Raw genomic sequence first — 16798 nt, forward strand, 5'->3', positions numbered from 1 at the left:
GGCCAGACTTCGGCCAATCTTCGACTTCGGCTCGACTTCGGCCAATCACGCGCGCCCTTTGTACAAACGCGCGCATGCGACGTGGCTGACCGCATGCCGCCATCGGGACGTTTCGGATAGCGCTTGGTGCTCTCCGGTGCGATCGACCGATCCATCATGACTGTCTTCTTGGATATATCCTCTCCCAAGGGGGCCCCTTTCTCCCTTTCTTTCTCTGCAGCTCGTCCCACCCGCGGCTATTGTATTGCCGTGTCCAGAACTCTCAGTCACGTTCCAGAGTTTAGAGAATAAGAAATGAAAAAAAAAACACATAGCAATAAATGGGCGAAGCGGAGGAAAGCGTTCTCCAACACATGATCCGAATTGCGTGTTCTGCTTTTTTTTTTAATCTGCTTTCAAGCGAGTGATCCAAGTGAGTGAGTGGGCATGTCGCAACCGCATTATCATACGGAAATTAAAGTGATCGAACCCAGCGACCGGTTGGTCACACGCTGAACAGTTGTTCCCACTTTCTTTTACAGTGCATACGTGTGGGCGTTTCACTCGGTAACGTTTTTTTTAAGCGTTGTGACTTTTCCGAACGCATATAATTTTGAGCCTTCCATCTTCTCTAAAGTTTTTCGCTCCTAATTTTTGATTATTTTTTGTAGCCTGCGTCTGTGAGAACAATGCGAACGAAGTTTTGAAATCAAGAGTTTTGGGACATCCGCAGAATAAACACTGGCGCTTAGGAAAACGTCCTTCCTCGAAAAGGCGGTGTTAACTTCGTCGAAAGAGAACCGACGCGCGGAAATACAAAACGTTGTTGAACTATTTTGACACAATATGGGGCGCACTCTCTGGTTATGCCCGTGTGTACCTTTGCTGAGTGCGCCCAAAGTGAAGTTGTACCCTGCGGCTATATGTAAGAAAACTATTTGACTGACGTCAGTTCACCCAAAGGTCTAAAGATTTTAAAACAAAAGAAAACTATGAAGTGAAAGAGGAACGTCGCCATCCTCAGTCGCCCCAAATTCAGTCAATACCGCGCTGCACTTATATATGCGCCACGAAAAATAGCGCGAGAGGAGGTCACATGACATGTATGGATAAAACCGTGCATTGCAGGGGAAGCTATGGCAATAGCTCACCGACTGTTGAAGGTCTGCATTCGTCCAGTCGTTTGAAACGGCACTTAGACTTACCGATGACTGCGAGAAGACCAATAACAGAGAGCCTTAGCGCACAAAATACGCGGAACGGCGGCAGCAATCAAAAGTACGGTGCACAGATAATAAGTGACTGGAAGGCGCGCAGCAGCTGCCCTATATACAAGTATGTCAACATCCTATACGCACCTATAGGTTCGTCGTGCCCGAGCTTTCAAATGGCGGTTAGGCTATGACACTACAACTGTTGCTAACAACAATAACAACAAAGAAAAGTTTAGCAAGTTTACTAATCACTGTGTTGGTAGACTCTGCATTGCCACTGGCTGACAGCGATCGTTAATACTACTCGTTAGGATAATGGACGAGTGACGCCTTTTACATTTTATTTTTGTCTTTCAAATCACTTAAACATTGTAATAGCTTAATTACCACAGTTACTCTAAAGCGTGCACTGAGTATGATAAACAATTCAACCAGGTTTCGCGATACAACAGCCCGACCAATCAAGGGCTTTCGGTAATGCGAGACGAGTCGTCTTTACTCGAATCGAGCCAGGAATCCATAAGCTTCCGCAGACGCTGCACGCATCTACGGAGCGCGCCGTCGTTTCGCGGTGTATTATCTGGGTGGCGTCGGTTGTAGCCGATGGCTATCGATCCCTGTCGTCCTCCTCATCTCTCGCCCCGGCGCTGTCAGAGAGAAATGAATCGGCCGTTGCACAAGGCCTCGATCACGGCGGTCGCTCAAGCGTCGTCGTCGTCGTTGCCTCCGCCATTCTTCCTCTTTTACATCTTGACCGGTTTCACATCGGCGGTCCGGCACGCATCTGGCCCTGCTGGACACGCGCAGCGAGCCAAACGTCGAATCCCGTGGTGGGAGGCAGGGTGGACGCAATTGGAAAACGTTATACTAGCGTTTCGGGGGAAAAAAAAAACCGGCCCCTGACAATTAGACGTACGCGTCCGGCTTTTAGCGGGCCGCTGAGGCGTAAAAGGAGCCGATAGCGAGCGCGGTCGGCGGAAGAGAAGGGCTCTCGTTTCTGTTTTCCCATCGCATACGTAATGACGACCAGACCCCGTGTGAGGCCGAACGCGAGCACGATGCAGCGATGCCTGCGCTATGAACGCCAGAGAATACATACAATCAGGCGCAAGCCCACATAGCGTAATCAGAGGCTCCGTATGCATATCGCTGCTGCCGGAGCAGGAATGGAGGGGGAGGCCGAACTTAATCGCATTATTTTCGATCGGCGACACAAACTTCTGCCGCTGCCAAAGAATGCGGCGTCCGGATAAGACGGAACACGCGTCCTTCGAAGAAACAACTCGAGCATCTGGGAGTCCTCGCTGCGGCGACCGCCAACGGAAAACCACGGTTTTTTTTTTTCTTATCTCTCTGTTGCTTTAGTTGGTTTGCAGCCTTAGCTATAAGCACGAAGATGGAAAGTTTGGTAGAGAAAGAGAGATTTTGAAACGGAGACGCCGTACGCGCGTTCAACGTGGCGACGGAGACGAGATGGATTGCCCACTCGAGAGGGTCGCTCGCGTCCCCCCTCAACCCCCTCCCCCCCCATGCATATATAGCCCCTGACCTCGGCGACAAGGGGCAGTTTTCTAGTTTTAAAATATCAACGCTGTGCTTCGTGATTAGCGATAACCGGACGTTCTTTTTATATCTCTCAAGAGCGGCAGTCAGTATTTATACGGGACTGTAATCACGAGGAAATGAAGTGGCTACAAGACGCCCGAAGTCGAAAAAATAAAAATAAAAAGACAAGTCCAGGACCATAAACCACGAATTGTTACTGATCGGCACCTTATTTTTTTTTTAGCATCGCCATGTATCTCACAGCGAGATATTTATCTTTGTTTCTTTTTTTTTCCTTCGTTCAGGTTATTTTTACCTTTTGCACCCTTCTGGTTAGACTATCGTTGTCGTTAAGTCCTCGCAAAACTGTCTTCAGGAATTCAATTGGAAGGCTCGCACTGAACAAGAAGCTTTCTCGAAAAGTCATCAATAGCTATAGGTGGTGAGGAATATTGTTGCCACGTCGAAATACACTCTAAACGGTCAACGGCTAACGCTACAAGAGACACCACTCGAGTTATATAAAAAAAAAGGTGCTTGTTTGGGGCACTTTGTCATGCCATGCCAGCTAAGTAAGACCATTGTTATCTCCAGAATTTAAGAATTCAATGAAGTCTCCAGAATTATAGACATCAAGCCAGGGAGTCGTACTTCCAAAGGCTCTTCGATCAAACCTGACGCGAGTAAACGTTGTTAATATCCATCTGCCGGCACAATTCGGAACGACAAAAGCAAGGTACATACCCAGCTTCGAGAACTTGAACAAGTATCTCTGCAAACACTATAGTTTCTGGCAATTGATGGCATGCCACTGCTTTCCTATTTTGGGCACGCGAAAGTGGGTTCTTGTACGCATTCTTTTCTCTTACATAGCTTATTCGCCACGTGCCTCGTGAAGTATATAGGCGTTCATGCCGGTAGGTTTCTCTTACTGTACTTTGTTTGTTTGTTTTCGCGTCTGCCGTCCTGGCACTGGCGAGCGCAGTATTTTACACGTCGCGATACCAGCTCAACCAGACCGGCCAACGGGAAAAAACTGTCGAAGCGTTTTCCCAGGCACACGTGTTAAGTGGAAACGCCTCTCACGGCCAAGCTGACCCCCAGCGCTAACTAATCGTACTGTCTCATCGAGCCCGTTGGTGAACAAGTTTTGCAAAAAGAGAAAGAAATGAACAAATAAAATAAAAGCCAACAGCTCCGTAGCAATCGCCTGTGCATTTTTCCCTGTATTTAGGTCATTCCGTGCGAATGCATTTGTCCCCGCCGGAATGGTAATCCCCTACTGGCCAAATGAAAAAAAGCTTCCTAAACGAACCAGAACGGTGCTATCGTGTCGTTTTTGTTTATAGAGAACACTTTGGAGGAAAGTGAATAATGTCGAAAGATTTCACAAGACACCGCTTCGTTTTATGCACAACACCGTTCTAACGGCGCACATTTATTACACACACACACACACACACACACACACACACACACACACACACACACACACACACACACACACAAAATATTTTCTATTAAGGTTAAGTGTACGTTATACTTGCACAAAAAGAAAGTTTGTCGAAAGCTCCAGTGTTCCGACACTTATCGTTGTAACATAGTGAGCGCTGTCGGACTATTGCATAGTGGCGTTGAATTATCACATGGTATACCAAGCGACTACAGAACCAGATCTCTTACATATGTTGCGTATCTTGCTTCTATGAGTTCCCATGACGGTGCACGTTAGCGGTAACGTTAAGGGAATGGAAAAACTGCGGGGTGTATAAGAGAATAATTAAGGGTGGCTTATCTTACATTCGACATGAGAGAAAAAAAAAGACTTCGGCCGGCGGCGTAATGCGTGGGACAGATAGCCAGCGGTCAGTTAGAGCAACGCAAATGATAACAAGGGATGGAGCGTGCAGCCGATGATTGGGGGGGAGGAGGTGTGTAGGTTAATTAAATTGATGAAATTTAACTATTTCACGCAAGACGGGGTAAATCGCAGATAACTGAGAGTGGGCTTCGTCCAGTAGAGGGCATAATGATCACATGCTGAATGGACAAAGGTAAAGAAGAGACAGCGCTATCTTTTACGTATACGCTCAAACACGTGTTTGTTTGTGTGCGTGTTTATATACGCACGCAAAATAGAAACATATCGGGGAATGTGTGTGTGTGGGGGGGGGGGGGGAGAGGGGTATAAACTGCGCTTGACTGCTCCAATATTTGACAAGGACACACGGCCTCCGAAGCGCTGCTAACATCGGACAGCGATATCTCTTATCAGGGACATTTCCACGGCACCACAAACGAAAGCATATGCGAAAAAAAAAAATGAGCATTTTCCTTACGAATACTTCGGGTTGAAAAATGTCCCAGCCGTGGAATGACCCGATTTCATTTTAGGCTATTTTCATGTCTTTTTTTTTTTCGCGGTCTCACACGAGCTGTTATCTCTCCATCGCCAGCCCGTTCATCGCGGCGTTACCTGGCGGGGCCCCACGTCCTTGACTCAAAACGTAAAAAAGAAACGATTACCGCGCGACACCTATATTCACGCTCTCGCCCTAAGAGGCCGCGACGCGATGTTGCATCGTGTGGGTTGAAAAGTCGTACGTAGATAAATACGCGCATATGTATAAAAAAAAAGTCGTGCATATATAATTCCTGGCCTGCACTTGCAGAAGTATAGGAGTAAATTAAGGAAAGGTTGCTGTGAGAAAAAATGTGCACGCACAGATACTGCGACACGTCAGAAATAGCGGGACCCTTCGAGGCACATAGGCGCATACGTACGCAATGATAAAGCGATCGCCTAATTCTCAAACACTTTTCGCACTCGGACAAAAAGAACGGAAAAAAAAATTGTCGTACAGCGGCGAACCGTGCTCTTGGAGCGCCTGTGGAATTGGGCTCGGTGGCGGAGAGTCATTCGTTTTATCTGTTTAGTTCCTATGTTAATAGGAATGGCCGTACGTTAAATCTAGTCGAACCGTGGAAGTCGCGCGATGCATGTAGACGTCCTTGTGTTCGTAGAATACTTAAACTTCGGCTTCTTATCGATGCAGTTTCGTGAAATTGTCTCGCTTCGAAAACTACCAACGAAAACGACTTTAGGGCATGTTAATGGGTCGAGAAGAGTGAGAGGGGAAGAAGGCAGCACGTGTGTATTCCAACAACCACGTCTGCTTTAAGGTTCCGATGCCCTTCCAAGACTTGGCAGCTTCTAAATTCAGACAGAGTGAAGGAGGGTGTCTCACGAGGCTTGCGTCGTATATAGCTTTCTCGTTTGCGCACACATCATTTAACATGATCCCGTAAAGTTGAAAGTTTAAAATGTATGCTGCATAACATCTCCTCTTTCTTTCTTATCAACTCCACCCCTCTCTATTCTTTTTGAAGCACCGCAGTATAGGGATTATCTGCGAGACAGCGCATGAGCGAGCCTTTGAGTTAGCTGCTGACTTAAAGGTAGCGGGTTCGATACCAGCCGCGGCAGTCGCATTTCGATGGAGGAGAAATGGCAGAGGCCCATGTGTTGTCCGATGTTAGCTCACGTCAAAGAACACCGGATGTTAAAAATTTTCGGGCGTCCTCCACTATACTCGCATAATCACACGTGGTTTTGGGACGTAAAACCCCACCCACAAATTATTATTATTATTATTATTATTATTATTATTATTATTATTATTATTATTATTATTATTATTATTATTATTATTATTATTATCCTTTTAGTTAGCCCTCACACATCGTTCAATCAATTACACGCAGCACTACGAAGCCTGGAGCTCCTGTCGGCCAATTATCACCAAGTGAGTATAAAGCAGCTCATCCGTGGTAGTGTGCTGTCGTTCGACGTCATCTCCATGTTATAGAAGCTACCAGAGTCACCTCGCGATCCGACCATGCCACGCAGCTTCACGCGATAGACAATATAGTCCGGGCATCGCACACCGTCTCGGGCCGCGAGTCGGGCATTACGACGGAGCATAAAAACAACCATGGCATAAAAGGACAAAAACCTACAAATGTAGTTGCTTCTCATCGGCTCTTCCACTGGTGCCACGTGACAGATCACACGCACACCTGCGTTGAAAATCGCAATGGCCAGCTCTGCGAACAACAGACTCCATATCCGATTCGTGCCAGCAAGCAATCGCGCCAGCGAGATAACGTACACCTCAATTTTCTTGCTCGAGCCAGCATCTCCTCTTCTCCTTTTTCTTCTTTCTCGTTTTTTTTTTATAGAGAAGCCATTGCTCGTGCATTCTTCGTGTTTACTTCGTCGGCGTTTCGATTCGCCGGCAGGAACGGTGGCGTCTGGTCGGGGGTTCGATTTCGGTCCAGGTGGCCATTCTCGTTCTTTTTTTATTTCCTTCATTTTTTTTTCTGACGCCAGATCGAATATCCCCGACTGACCGAAACGTCCTCTTTCAAGCCCTCTTCGCAACGCCACGGAAAGTCAATGCCATTTCAAATGACGCCATAGTCACGCTTTACGGCTGACGCAATAGGTTGTAAGAAATGAAATGAACTTGTACAGGAGAACTGCATACTTACTATTACGTTATTTTCCCACGCAGTGAGTGAAACATAACAAATTTTAGGTTCACATAAAAAACAGCGCCAATAACGAGGGACACGAAAAGAAGGAGACAGACAGCGGCACTGTTGTACCAACTCGCCCAAGCAACCACGTTAGCTAAATTTTAGGTGTCGGAAAAAGGTATGGCGAAAAAAATGAATACACAAGACGTATTTGTCATTGTGTCGTTCCAGCGCTGACGGCTATAGTCACAGATATTTACCAACAAGACCAGACGCCCACTCTTTGGCCGAGAAGCCTTCCTTATGGAAATAGGAAGAGAGAGGGAGATGAAGAAAGAGAGAAAAATTGAAATAAATGCAGGAATGTTAAACAAATTTCGTTGAGTTTGATACCTTCGATCGATATGTGGGGCTTAACGTCCCAAAACCACCATATGATTATGAGAGACGCCGTAGTGGAGGGCTCCGGAAATTTCGACCACCTGGGGTTCTTTAACGTGCACCCAAATCTGAGCACACGGGCCTACAACATTTCCGCCTCCATCGGAAATACAGCCGCCGCAGCCAGGAGTTTGATACCTTACATGTGACGACAAGGAGGGGGAATGAGAGAGAGCCACAGGATATACGTCTGTAGATGACTCCGGGTGGATTTCATTAGCAGCTTCGTGCAACACAATCGAATTGATGGAAGTTAACCGCTTCAAGCAAGAACTTCGCTCTACCTTGCGGGATTGAGCAGCAATGGTTCCTCACATTTTATTATTCAACAACTATATAAATAAAAAAATAAATAAAAGCAATATATATATATATATATATATATATATATATATATATATATATATATATATATATATATATATATATATATATATATATATATATATATATATATATATAATAGCAATAGAAATGAAAAGCTTTGTCGTCAGCGCTTGCTGAGACACGATCGGTCTTATGCATGTGTCTGGTAATTCAGATAACCTTGACGGAGCAGATAGGATGTTCTTGTACATGAATAGCAAATAAGCCAGGACACGGTGCCAGAAGCAAACGGAGCGCATACGTTATCTTGACAGCCGAGAACGAGATACAAGACGGAGATGCGAAGATATCGCAAAATTATCGCGAAAGTTGCACATGTTCCACAGTGGTCGAACAAGGGACGCCTGTGGCCAGAGACAAATTTTTTTTCGATAAAGAAAGGCAAGTAGTCCCCTTGTCTAAGCGTTGGTTCATACAGCCCTTGTATTACCACTGTTGAGAGCGGGAAGCAAGCATTAAAATATTCAGCGATGTTGTCACGATTTATCGATGTTTTTGTAGACGCGAACATGAAATGGGATAATGAAAATCGGGATGCAAATGAGGCATAGTCTTATACGTTGGCGGCCAGGTTGTCATTGTCATCATATGTTTCTTTAATTAATGCTTTAGCCACATTAGAAAGCTGCGTAAAGTTCGGCAATGTTTAAGTCACAAATTATGTATGCCTTTCGTTTCGTTAACTTATTTATTTATTCGGGATTTTTTTGTTGTTTGCTGCCAGAAGAAATCCATGCAGTCTATTTAGAGGTCGACATTTATCAGGCGTATAGTACATACGCTGTCAGTAAAGAAGGAACATCCGACGAACAAGGAAAAATGTGGGACCTTACATGCAATGACAAACTCAACACGCATCCATTAGCTTTGCTCGCTCGAATTTCGCTTTGCCATTCGGGACAGCTTAACGACTTTCGGCGCGAGATTAGAACCGATTTATTTCCACGAACGCAAAGGCCATCCTTCTTCTTTTATCCCGCTTGACTAAACATCACAGAACCTTGTCTGAGCTTCCTTATTTCAACGTAAACCGGTGAGTCCGACCAATGCGCGGAAATACCCCGAATTCAAATTTGATCGCACGTCTGCATACCAAATGCGTGTTTTCGATGCGTGGTAATCACGTGGCACGTACGACCGCTCTGCAAAACGAAGTTCCCAACTCTCTCCATCTTGCATATTGAGCGCTTTCTGTACGACTGCCTCTCATATGGCTACGAAATTATCAATCTTTTTTTTTTTTGCTTTAGTCTTACATTTAAAACCGACCTCGTCCGTCTAGCAAAGCGGCTCAACAGGCGTGTAATGGATTACGGCTGAGCCCCCTGTCTACGACTGCTATCACTTCCGTCCCCTTCTCCCTCCCGCCTTCATCGCCTTCCTGTTCTCCGACATCGAGATCAACCTTTCTCCAGCAAAATCACGCGCGCATTCCCAACGACATCGACGACAGCGTCGGTGCTCTCACAGACACAACCAAACAGAGCCGCTCCATTCTTTTTTTATCCGCTCCGAAATAAGTCTTATCTGTTTCGCGACGGACGGCCTGTTTCTGCGCGCAAACATATACCCTATACCACCGTCTGGACAGCGAAAAAGAAAACAAAACGCAGTTAACCCCACTGGCGCCGCAGCGGCGGTGAAAGCCGCAAAAGAAAAAAAAAAGAGGGGACCGATTCGTTTTCAAGAAAAAGTCTTCGCAAGGCCATATCTGACTTTGCATATTCAACCACGACTTTCCGATTTCTAACCTTCCACCTCCCCCGGTTTCCTTCATCCTCCCTACGTGAACCAGTTCGCGTAGTTTTGTCGGTAAAATAAAAAAAGATAACCACGGGAGACAGGTCGCGAACACGAAGACTGGAGGGGGGGGGGGGGATGAATGCCTGTCGCTGTGTGTGTACCAACCACACGAAAGTGCTCTTTCGGGAAAGTAAACAAGACGGCAAAACAGCGCGGAAAATAAAAGAAATAGAGTATGCGAAGAACAGAAGAATGATACCATGAGCATCTGTGGTCGGAGATCGTTGCCTCTGCCGATGCACAGAACGAGCGAAAAGATAGATTAGTGCACTGGCCTTCCAAATGCAAGTATTTGATTACCCCAATGTTTTTTTTTTATAGCAGCGAGTGTAAGTGACCGTATAGCCGCATCATTCGCCGACAACATATGTAAGTTTTGATTAACAGGTTGTTTGCCTGCCGCAGAAATCTGCCTCAGCATCCGGCCAGCTGACAAAGGAAGGATACGACGACGGTGGCTGGGGTTTGTGATAAATCGAAACATAAGAATAAATGTAGATGGAAACAAAGTAACACTTCCCTCTAGCAAACTGCAGGCAATTGCACGCGCTCAAATATTGAGGGTTCATACATAAAAAAAAATGGCGAGCTTGCCACCGGCGCTCAAAGTTGTATATTTAGGTTGATAAGTGATATTTCAGTGCACTTCGAGCAACCTCTTAAGTTTTTAGACCGAAGATTAGTTCGGGAACAAGACGCTGCACTGCACGCTTGTTCTACGCCTGATAGTGACGTGCGTTCGTTCCCTAATGCAGTGTTTACCGAGCTTTAGCCACTAAAAAAAAAAAGCAGTTATTTGTAATTATCAAAGCTGGAAAAGGCGCACGTTCTAAAGAAGATTAAATCCGACTAAATTAATAACACGAGTTTTATACGAACAATGACGTAGCTTGCCGGGAGTGTTATTTCATGCATTTCGGAAGAGGGAGCAAAAATAAAATAGGAGAGGAAAGACGACCAGACAAGCAACTAGGTGCCGATGTTTCGGTGTTTCATGGCAATGTGCTGTTTGTACCACATTAACATGTTTGATGGTTTTGTTATGTTAAGTGTGCAACTTCGACGCTGCTCATATAGCCAGTTTACGCATGAGCAGCTGGTTCATATGTTGGTGCCTGGCCGTTCTTCAATAACACTTAGTTGCAAGTAAAACAAGCACTTGTCCTGTATGTTCTTTATCGCTGTCTTTTTTTTTTCTTTCGCGGGATATATACCTCTTCTGAATTCCTGTACTATTTCTTAGAGTGAACCTAAAACATCGTAGACGCTGAATGCCACATCCTCATTCCAAGGTTGACCAGTCGTTTTCCGGCAGTATATCAAAGTCTTCGGCGTACTAACTTCTACACCTCGTACCACATTTTCCCCTCACTCAAAAGCAATATACGTTACACACCGCCGTTGGGAAAATGAGCCTGGTTTTTAATTAACGTCCTTCATCCTGTACGCGACCGCGCATTGCTCCACGTCGTATCGAGCTCCCTGTGTGAATAATATTACTTATCGGCGCATGCGTTGCAAGAGAAAGAGGGAGAGAGAGAGAAAGCACGGAATACAAATATGCGCTCGGAAACTACGGTAGATTAATGACAACCAAGGTCGATTTCAGGTCTTGTATCCTGTTTCCTTGGTTCACTTTTCTTCCCTGTTTTTACCGTCTAGTGATATGTACGAGGCCATACGCATGTATGCAAGCTAGGGCGCTCAGCATACCGGTATACACGTCGGTTCACCGAGCGCTTCAGTGACCGCTCAATTTGTGACGGGAATCTGTGTCGACGTCTCTCCTGCAGTACAGGGAACGTGCAGCCGCGTGCGATGCGAAAGCAATTTTTCTTCGGACCGTTTAAGCCTTATGTTGCGAAGCCTGTCCCATACTCTGACATATATCCGAGGGAAAGGTTACATCACCGAACCACTCGGAAACATGATCCCGGTATTTTGACCCTGTAATGAGCTCGATTAGCGCGAACCCAAGCTGCGCGCGGAAATGGGTTGATCGTGAAAGAACGCCGTACACGCGACGACAGGGCCTGGTGGGTGCCTTGCAGCGACGAGTTTGCGGAGTTGCGAGCCGGCTCGAAAGCCGAGTATAGGAATCTGGAGGTTGCGAAAGTACCTCGCACGCTTGCGTCTGAACAAGGCAGATCACGCCGTCAAACTTCATCATCATCTTCGGTTTCGACCAAGACATCTCATTACAGAAATGTATTATGTAAGAGTGGAATGAAGTTTCTACATCACATGGTTCTCGTAGCTGTATCGTTAACGATTCATTAACAGCGGCAAAACTTGCACGAATGCAACGAACGGAACAAAGATACACATGACATCAATGCAACACCTATTATTATGTTTCCTTATTGGCCAGTTGTAGCCCGACATCCATGCTAATATGTGGTTTCATGACAGCTTATAAGCTTGCGTGCGTGGAAAAACGCACACACTCAAGAATAAACAAAATTACAAACTTTGTGCCACATTGAACGTAACATTACGTTCGTTTTTTTTTTCTTTTATCTCGTGACGCGTATAGTAAGCAACATATAGCTTTACTTTTTCTACTTCCCAAGCACTCACAGCTGCGTTTTCGATATATAGATACTGCAAACGAATATCGCCACAAGAGCAGTCCTGAAATTCTGTGTTCTATACTGAGCTCTTTTTTTTTTTTTTTTTTTTTTGCATTGTGTGGAGTTCCTGCTGAGAGGCGATTGAATATCGGGTGTTAACTTTTGCAAGAGTACAAATAAAGCGTCTGACGTAAAGTATCAGTTTTCGATCTGCGATCGCCACTATACTCACCGGCCGCATGGCTCATGGTGGGTACAGCTGCGAGCGGGCTGCTTCCACCGCCGCTGGAAGACGATGACGAGACGGGAGCGTTGGCCAGGACGCCGCCAGCGGCGAGGGTGTTGTTCAGCGCCTCGGGCGCCATCTTGCCACCCAGGGTGGCCAGCGTCAGTAAAGTGGTCGCCATGTCCTGAGGAAGCATCCCCTGCGGAATGACGTAGGTAGTGAAAAGATGTTCGGGGAGCAAGGGGCGTTCATCTTCAATTTTTTTTTTTTCTTTCGATCACTGGCTTTACTCAACAGAAAATACAAAACACGGACTTTTCGCCACCTATACGGGAAGCATCATAAGCAAACGTCTATGTTGTTGTTGTTTTTGTTGTTGTTTTTGCTGTTGTTGTTGTTGTTGTTGTTGTTGTTGTTGAGCAAAGCCAGTGGTAAACAAATTGAAGAAAAAAGTCGATAGTCTGAGAACGTTGATGTACTTCCATTACTTCCATAGCAACCCAAATAAAGCTTAAGGATGTCGGCGATATCATGGTTCATGTCGTTAGGGACGATCAAGCGTCGTTTCCACCTGCCAGGGGGCGAACACTTTTTACCCCAGAGATTTTCGTAACGGTCAGTGACACCCAGTAGTTAAAAGCTCAAGTAGCGACTGAATATCGTGCGAATGCTACACACCCGCGTGGTTTGTTCTCAAGTGTACACAAGTTAAGACTGAATGTCTCATAAAAGCGACAAATGTAGCGTATCATTGTACTGGTAAATGAAAATTTCTACGTTTGCGTGGACAATTTTGTGCTTTGATCTCCTTCGAAGCACTAACACTGCCGCGTTTTGCGTTAGGCTTTGTGGTATTGCTTTTGCATACACTGCCTGAAAATGTTCGAATGTGTAACATTCGTTGAGGGAGAATGTGTTGAGGGAGAGCAAGAAAAAAAAAAGAGGTAAACGATAAGGGAATGAGCACTGATTTTTCACAAGTTACGAACTTGAACATGAACGAACGCTGTGCATTGAATGTGAGCATCTTTCGATTTTCTTTCTATATACGCAATTCCACTCACAAGCACTCTCTAAAGAAAGACGAATAACAACGAAAAACAAAATTAGCCACGAAGGGCGAACAGCTGAAATCTGGCCACCTGTGTTTGTAAAGGCGCTCTCTCAGTCTTTTCATTTCTCGCGGAGACCAGACGGCCGAGTAAACTCGGGAGAACGCAAGAAGGGCGCAGAAATATTGTTTTGACTGCGATTCGCCGTCGAGGGAGGAGCAGGCGAGCGTGCAAACGTACACCTTCGTATAATATACACGCTCGCACGCAATATCCTGTGTACGCGTTGCTTGCAAACACGCAAAAGGCAACTGCCGAGTCTTCGTCTTAAAGCGCTGTCGTGCAGGTTACACGCAACACGTCTAAAGCTTCCACCGTGGGCGTCGTTCTTATTGCTTGTGCGAAAAGCAGGCTTACATCTTCACCTTTGCCTAGTGAAGGCGGACCAAACAAGCAATTGCGAAACTACTAAACGCTTCACAGAGACTGACGGAGACCCCCAAAGTTCCAAGAGAAGGTTTCAGCGCTAAGTGAGGAAGAAAACGCCAAGAAAGAAAGAAAGAAAGCAAGAAAGAAAGAAAGAAGGAAAGAAAGAAAGAAAGAAAGAAAGAAAGAAAGAAAGAAAGAAAGAAAGAAAGAAAGAAAGAAAGAAAGAAAGAAAGAAAGAAAGAAAGAAACTTCGATACAAGATACATGAAGCATGCATGTATGTATTATGCAACGGAGCCGCTGCATGAGCCCCATTCTGTTCTATACGTTTGGGACACTCCACGTCGAAGCTATCAGAATGCACTTTTTTTATGAGAATGCGTAATGGCCGCTTCTAGCATAATGTGTCTGTGCTTCCGCTAAATGCCGCATTTTAATGTTTGCCCCCCCTCACCTCATGAGAAAAAAAAAACATTTCGCTTCAGTCTCCAAGTGTTACAATTTAACTCTCGTAACGGCCACAAATGTTCAGACAATCGACCATTCCACGAGTAAAAAACCGGGGCTCCCTGCACCGATTTAGACCAGTTACCACTCGAAGTGGTGGGTCCACATCGCCGAGAGCCGCGACCGAACACCAACACGTCGTGTCGTCCACGTAGAGGCGGACACGCGAAATCTGCCTTTTTGGGCAGTGCGCACGCTTTCCTAAGCAAACTCCGGAACTGGCGCCAGGTTCGAACAAAAAAAAAAATGGATACATAAACACGCGACACCCCGTCGGGTCTGTGTGTGTGCGCGCCACGCATGTCTTATTCCAGCGGCCCTCTTGAACTTTGAAGAAGACACCGGAGGCACGAAAGACCGAGCAGCGCCAGTCTTCTCGAAAGTGCCGGGAGATTATGACAGTAAAAAAAAAAAAAGAAGAGGGAAATAAAGCACATAGGAAGTGTAGAAAGAGAGGCAGGACGGAGAAATAAACAAATCCGCGAATACCCTTCCCGCACCCTCTTCACACCACCACTATAGACGTGCGCCCTACACGAACTGACCGACTAGCTGGCCACGTTATCTGCTCGACCAGTTTCTCCTGTTAAAGTTCATTTTTTTTAATCTTTAACTATTGTGTTTGAATTTTTGCATTCGCGAAACGTTAAGCAGTTCCCCCCCCCCCCCCCCCCACCCACTCGTTCTTCCTTTCCCGGGATATGCCAAACGACCAAGGCTGGCTTTTCTTTCGAGCTCCTTCGTCGTCATGTGAGGGAGAAATGCTTCAGTCAAGGTTGAACGCCTCGACTCGACCCTTAGCGCCCGCCTGGTCTGCTAATAAAGCTCCCACGAAAAAGGAGCGGACTTGGAGAAGGGGGGGAAGAGCGAGGTTTGGTTTTGTGCGTACAGGCGCCGTCTAGAACGCGCGTCCCAAGCTGCCGCTAAGCGGCACATAAGGTGCTCGCCTCACCGTGTATATAATAATTCAAACACGAAAACACACGTAAGCATGCGCTGCTTCGAGACAAAAGCCGAGGCACGAAGGCAATCAAGGCCGGAGTGTATACAGTGTGCTGGTCGTATACAGTCGTCGAACAATCAGAGAGATTAATGGCGCTCGCCTGCGCGTTGTTAATGAGTGCCGATAAAGCTGCCAGGTCGAGGGTTCGAGTCGCGCGTAAGGCCTGATAATGCAGATTTCACTGACAACTCCATCAGTGCAGCGTTCAAGACAGGAACTTCGATTAAAAAAAATAATAATAATAACAGGCCTATAGCTCGCATGGTCGTCTCGCAGTGCTCTTAAAGCACGCTGCATATGCTCCAGCTGGCCCTCACACAGGTGAATATAATGGCAGTGCGCAAAAAACAAAAACAAAAAGAACTGGTCAATGAGCGAGGTCTTAAGTGAAACATGAAGCCTGTTGCAACGTTATAGAGGAGAATACCCGACGGTTGGAGAAAGCAGACGCGGATAAAGAACCGCAGGCATTGCCTGTATGAAGACATTAACAACCCGTCTCGCCTGTATTCGACGGGCGGGTTAATGCAAAACAAGCTCCTCGTGCACTTTGCATTAGCAGTATTGTTCGCGTTGGCCCAGTTCAGCACCTGCGGATGACTTCATATTTCGTGGGATAACGAGAACTAGGTAGATTACCACGTACCCGCACGCTTCAATTAAGGTAGCTCTTTACGGTGTTTTAGTCTAAATCAAAATCCAAGAACGAGTTGAACGTGTGTCGGTTCGCGAAGCTGCTACGGGCCGCGTACAGAAGGAGCTATACAGGTTTTTTTTTTTGGTCATCATTAATGGATAATGGTTCGCACCAATGGACATTGCCCACTGTGCTTAAATATGTGCGTCTTTGTATCTACTGCATAGTAATACTTTGCTCGTTCATTTCATTGAAAGACGTATGTTTGCGTATTCTCGCCAACCCTGCAGGTTGCACGGAACCTAAAAATCTTAAAACCTTAAGAGAGAAGTTGAAAAGAAAAGTGAACCCCGCCACCGTCTGCAGCAAAGAGCGACACCTCAGCGGTAGTTCACGAGAGAACAGATAAGGAGGCATTAAAAGAGATAGCGAGAGAAGTTAAGATATTGAGAAAGAAGTA

At 45.9% G+C, this 16798-nt stretch overlaps 1 protein-coding gene across 4 annotated transcripts in view; it reads right to left on the reverse strand.

The window, feature by feature from the left end:
* The window catches only part of LOC119162046 (zinc finger protein castor homolog 1-like), a 462142-nt gene that overhangs the window by 18583 nt on the left and 426761 nt on the right, over positions 1 to 16798 (reverse strand). For all 4 annotated transcript variants that reach the window (XM_075889173.1, XM_075889172.1, XM_075889176.1 and 1 more), the window contains one exon: positions 12717 to 12909. In XM_075889173.1, the coding sequence (XP_075745288.1) occupies positions 12717 to 12909 (193 nt within the window). The remainder of the gene's footprint in view (positions 1 to 12716; positions 12910 to 16798) is intronic.

The sequence above is a fragment of the Rhipicephalus microplus genome, chromosome 3 (genome assembly GCF_043290135.1).
Source record: "Rhipicephalus microplus isolate Deutch F79 chromosome 3, USDA_Rmic, whole genome shotgun sequence".
NCBI lineage: Eukaryota > Metazoa > Arthropoda > Arachnida > Ixodida > Ixodidae > Rhipicephalus > Rhipicephalus microplus.